Source organism: Sprattus sprattus (genome assembly GCF_963457725.1).
Source record: "Sprattus sprattus genome assembly, chromosome: 1".
Classification (NCBI taxonomy): domain Eukaryota; kingdom Metazoa; phylum Chordata; class Actinopteri; order Clupeiformes; family Clupeidae; genus Sprattus; species Sprattus sprattus.
Genome location: NC_137920.1, coordinates 36,612,925 through 36,617,098, shown reverse-complemented (window position 1 = coordinate 36,617,098; position 4,174 = coordinate 36,612,925). Strand labels below are relative to the sequence as shown.

The 4,174-nt window shown below is 47.5% G+C and overlaps 1 protein-coding gene across 1 annotated transcript in view; it reads left to right on the top strand.

Moving 5' to 3' along the window:
- The window catches only part of ube2o (ubiquitin-conjugating enzyme E2O), a gene marked incomplete at its 3' end in the record, with an annotated part of 27,938 nt that continues 23,764 nt past the window's right edge, over positions 1-4,174 (top strand). Inside the window, exon 1 of the mRNA XM_080832796.1 lies at positions 1-444. Within this exon, the coding sequence (XP_080688922.1) occupies positions 16-444 (429 nt within the window). The 5' untranslated portion in view covers positions 1-15. The remainder of the gene's footprint in view (positions 445-4,174) is intronic.

Below are 4,174 nucleotides of genomic sequence, written 5' to 3'. Positions count from 1 at the left end.
CCGACAACAGCAGCGATGGCGGAACCCGTGGCATCGGAGGCTAAAGACACAGCATCCCCATCCCCGACTCCAGCCTTTTCCCCGGCAGCTAGCCCAGGATCTGAGCCTCCTTCAATGGCGCTATCTCCTTCAGCAGGAGGTTCTGAACGACTCCTTTTCACCCACGACCTAGTCTCAGGTCGGCATCGTGGGTCGATGCGATTTGGCCTTGTGGTAATGATACATGGCGAGGATGATTTTGACTCCGATTCAGACATAGATGTGGACATAGCCGACGATGGCGGAGGTAAAGGAGGTGGTGGTGGCTGTGGGGTATGTGGTGGCCCCGGTAACGCTGAGACAGAGAACGGTGCTGCAGACTCGCGGACGCGGCTTCTGGGAAGAGGTTTCGTACGGGTGCAGTGGTATCCAAATGGAATAAAGCAAGACTTTCATGAAACCAAGGTAATTTTGAAGTATGAAATTAAATGTTACCCTGTCTACCCCATATTTGTTTCATTGTTGGCCGGGCATCACGCCCGGGAAATGTTATGCTAACCTTACGTCTGTTCGTTAGTTAGCATGCATTCCCAGCATCATACCAGTGGTCCCTTCTAGCCAGCTAGCTAACGTAAGGTACGCTCATTAGCTGGCTATCGATAACTGTCGGTCTTATCCAGAACAACGCCTCGTTTGAACACCCGCTACGAAGTTGTTAGCAAGGTTGCAATGGAATGGATGGACAATAAATGGCAAGGAACGAATGCACTAGCTACTGGCCTTGCCACCTCATATTGTCACTTTAAACAAAGTGGTTCTGAAACCGCTAAATTCAATGGCAAAGCATAGAACAGGCCAGGATAAGATTCCATGAAGGAACAGTTCGCCAGTCAAATAATGTCAGCGTTACTGCTTCTCTTATGAGGTGTGCAGAGACGTGTGTTTTATAGATTGTACGGAGCAGTTTAGCAAGCTAAAGTCCATGCACTATTAGCTAATGTTAACCCATTGCCCGATTGATGGAATTCTGCCAAACTTTGAACGTGACAATGACATACCCTGCCCACTTTGCTGACCGGTGGCAAGTCCAGAGCATGCATGAAAAGCACTAGAATTTTAGTATTTTTAGAAGTATTTGCTGCTCTTTGGTTGAAACACAGCGTACAAATATGAGGCGGCTACAGAAGGTCGTTGCAGGAATTTCACATGACGGTCTATAATTATTTCTAAATATTATGGATTAAGAAGATTTAAGAATGTGTTAACCATATTTATTGGCCCGATCAATCTCACATTTAAATTTCATCACATTTCTCTGCTTCATCATTCGTGCTGTATATCATCAGGTTTTCACACAGGTATTTAGCCAAAAGCTGGTCAGGCCTGATACATTTGCTGGGGCGGGTAAAAGATGCCGCTAGACCAGTGTCCCAACACAACATGACCGGCCTGGAAGGTGCTCCAGCTCTCATTCATCCCATTGCAGTCCATTGTGTAAACATGAAACGCTCTGGTGGAGTCTCTGGCCCCTGGCACATGACAGCTTCATCTTGTTGGTTGTTCAGGAATAATGGGTGTCAGTGGCCAGTTGTAAACGGACTCTGCCTTCTCCGGACTTCCACCCCTAGCGATGGGCTAAGCTGCGATGCTGCATGAGTGTACATGCATGGGCCCCGCAAAGAATCTAGGCTATGACCTAATGGCCTTTGTCACCACAGAGGGTATAGAAAAACTCCTCAACGTCTGTCACCACCTTCCATTGTAGTCATGATAATGCCAGGTACATTTTTCAGTGCCTGTTGCATATATTTAAGACAACTCCCCTTCAATCAAAGCAAGTGGGTGCAGGATGATCAATTCTCATGCCGGTTAAAAGAATGATGAACCAATTACTATTAAAAATGGTTGAATGGTTGTGTGATGAGGTCTCTTATAAATATTAACATAGTGTTACTTGTTTTGTAGTCACCCTTATGTGATGCACATGGAATATAATACAATAGCAGTTACTGAGATGTCTGCCTCTAGCTGATGGACCCCTTTCGGAGAAGGTTAGTTTGAGAAAGAAACCAAGCATCTTTGGGGATGAATGAGCTATATCTGGTATTGCTGTTTCCCATGACGGCCATTTGTCAGGCCTGGACCACAGCCTGTGCTGCTGGGGGAATTGCAGTCGCCCCCGAAACTCTGACTTCTCCACCATCTGTCTCCGAGGCTGCAGCTGCCCTTGCTTGACATACTACCAGTCAGGACTGTTTACTCAAACCCATTTTTCCCCGCAACGCCTAAATCCAATTAGTCGTCTGGGAGTCGTGTCTCCACAGTGCTGGTAACGCCTCAGTTCTTGGATATGTTGGGAGGTGATTTTGCTTTTATGCAACAAATAGTTGCCCTCCATCAGATTGAGTCCTTGGTCTTCTTTGAAATTCCAGGCATGTAAACCCATCACTGAGGCTGTTAATGAAAATCTGGTATTGAACGGGACACGCCATCTCCTTTGAACACATTCCACTGTCTTGTAGTATTCAGCGTTTGTTGTGTAAATTCTTCCTAGGGAGGCGGTTGCTTTGCAGATTAATAAGATGTGGCACTCTGTGCGACTTGCCCAGACACAGCTTTGATTGAAACCTATTAAATGAAAGCCTGACAATACACTTATCCCCCGTGTCACCTTGTACTTTGGAAGTGTGTGTGAGAGTGAATTCCCCTCCTAGTAGCTAGATGAATAAACACACTGACTGTGTGTGGTGTTGTGAGTCTGGGTTTGTAACTAGCACAGGGTGGGCTTGAGCCTCAAGTGTGTGTGTGTGTGTGTGTGTGTGGGAAGCCTCGAGCCTCAAGGCATGCTGATCAAGTTCTCCATAAGAGGCTGAGTGCCCCATCACAGCTGAAGTCATCAGGAGCCAACGCCCTGTCCAGCATCCCATCCCGGGGGACTGAGGAAGAAGAGAAGGGAGGGTGGGATGAGAGATGACACTGCAGGAGGAGAGGAGATGGGCTGGTTCAGGGTAGGGCTGGGGGGGTGGGGGGTGGTGAGGTGAGAGTGAAGTGGCCAGGACTACTGTCGACTTGGGTGCAATGGGACAGATGGTTGCTATGCTAATTAAGTTGTTTCTCCCCCTTTGCTTTAAATTTAGCCCTTGATGAAGAGTTGCAGTCTCTTATCTGTTATCCCACCCTGGTCCCCCCCCCCCCCCCCCCCTTTGCTCTGTCTCTCACTTCCCAGTCATTTTTAGACTCTGCAGCCTTTGTTTTTTGTGACCCTCTGGAGGATCGACAACAGCCTCTATTTGTGTGCTCAGACTTGTGTCGCACTTTCAGTATTTTAAGGTTGGGTGTCGAGTTGTTTAAAGGGTTAATGTTCATGATTATGACAAGATACAGATAATGCCAGGTGATGCCTGTTGGGAGATGCAATGTGATGCACACGCTTCTGCTGTTTTCAAAGCAATTTGGAGCAGAATCATATCCTCCTGGCGGTGTCCTGAGCACCAGGATGGATGGATGAATGCAAGGCTTTCCTGCCCAGGATTCTGCACTTGCCCAGGCAATAACGCCATTTAAGATTTATGGGGCTCTTGAGTCAAATGTCACTGAACCCATAAAGGCATCTCGGGCAGGCAGGCTCAATGAGGCATCTGCCACGGTTTCGCTCAGGACCCACGTAGCCATGAGGGCCTGTTAGCATGTAGCGTGGTAGCTTGCTTTTTGCACAGTCATCCTGTAGGGCTCTGAGTGCTTGTGTTGCTATTGGATGAACCTGGTCACTGGTTACCAGCCAATCTCCCCTGGTGGCCAACCATGGTGCGCGCTGGTGTTCTGGCACTGCTGGGCTCCGACTGCCCCCCACCTAATTAAGAGTGCCGATGGCTTCAAATAGGCTTTTAAATTTCCATTTTCTCTTCACTTAGGGAAGTGTGTTCCTGTCAGCGAATCTATTTAGGCCATGCCAGCACATTGCTTCCCTTCTTCTGTGTTGCCCAATTAATGGGAGTCACTGCTTGAAGCATAAATAAAGCACATGCAATACGCCTGGACTTTGATGGACTCTTAGCACTGACACCATAACAAAGGCATTCCACTGATTGACTGATTGATGTGAATTTAATTGATCTAGGAACATGAGAACAATTTGAAGGCATCCTTTGTTTTGGGATCCTCCTCTTCTTCTTCAAGTTCTTCAGTGCTTAAACAC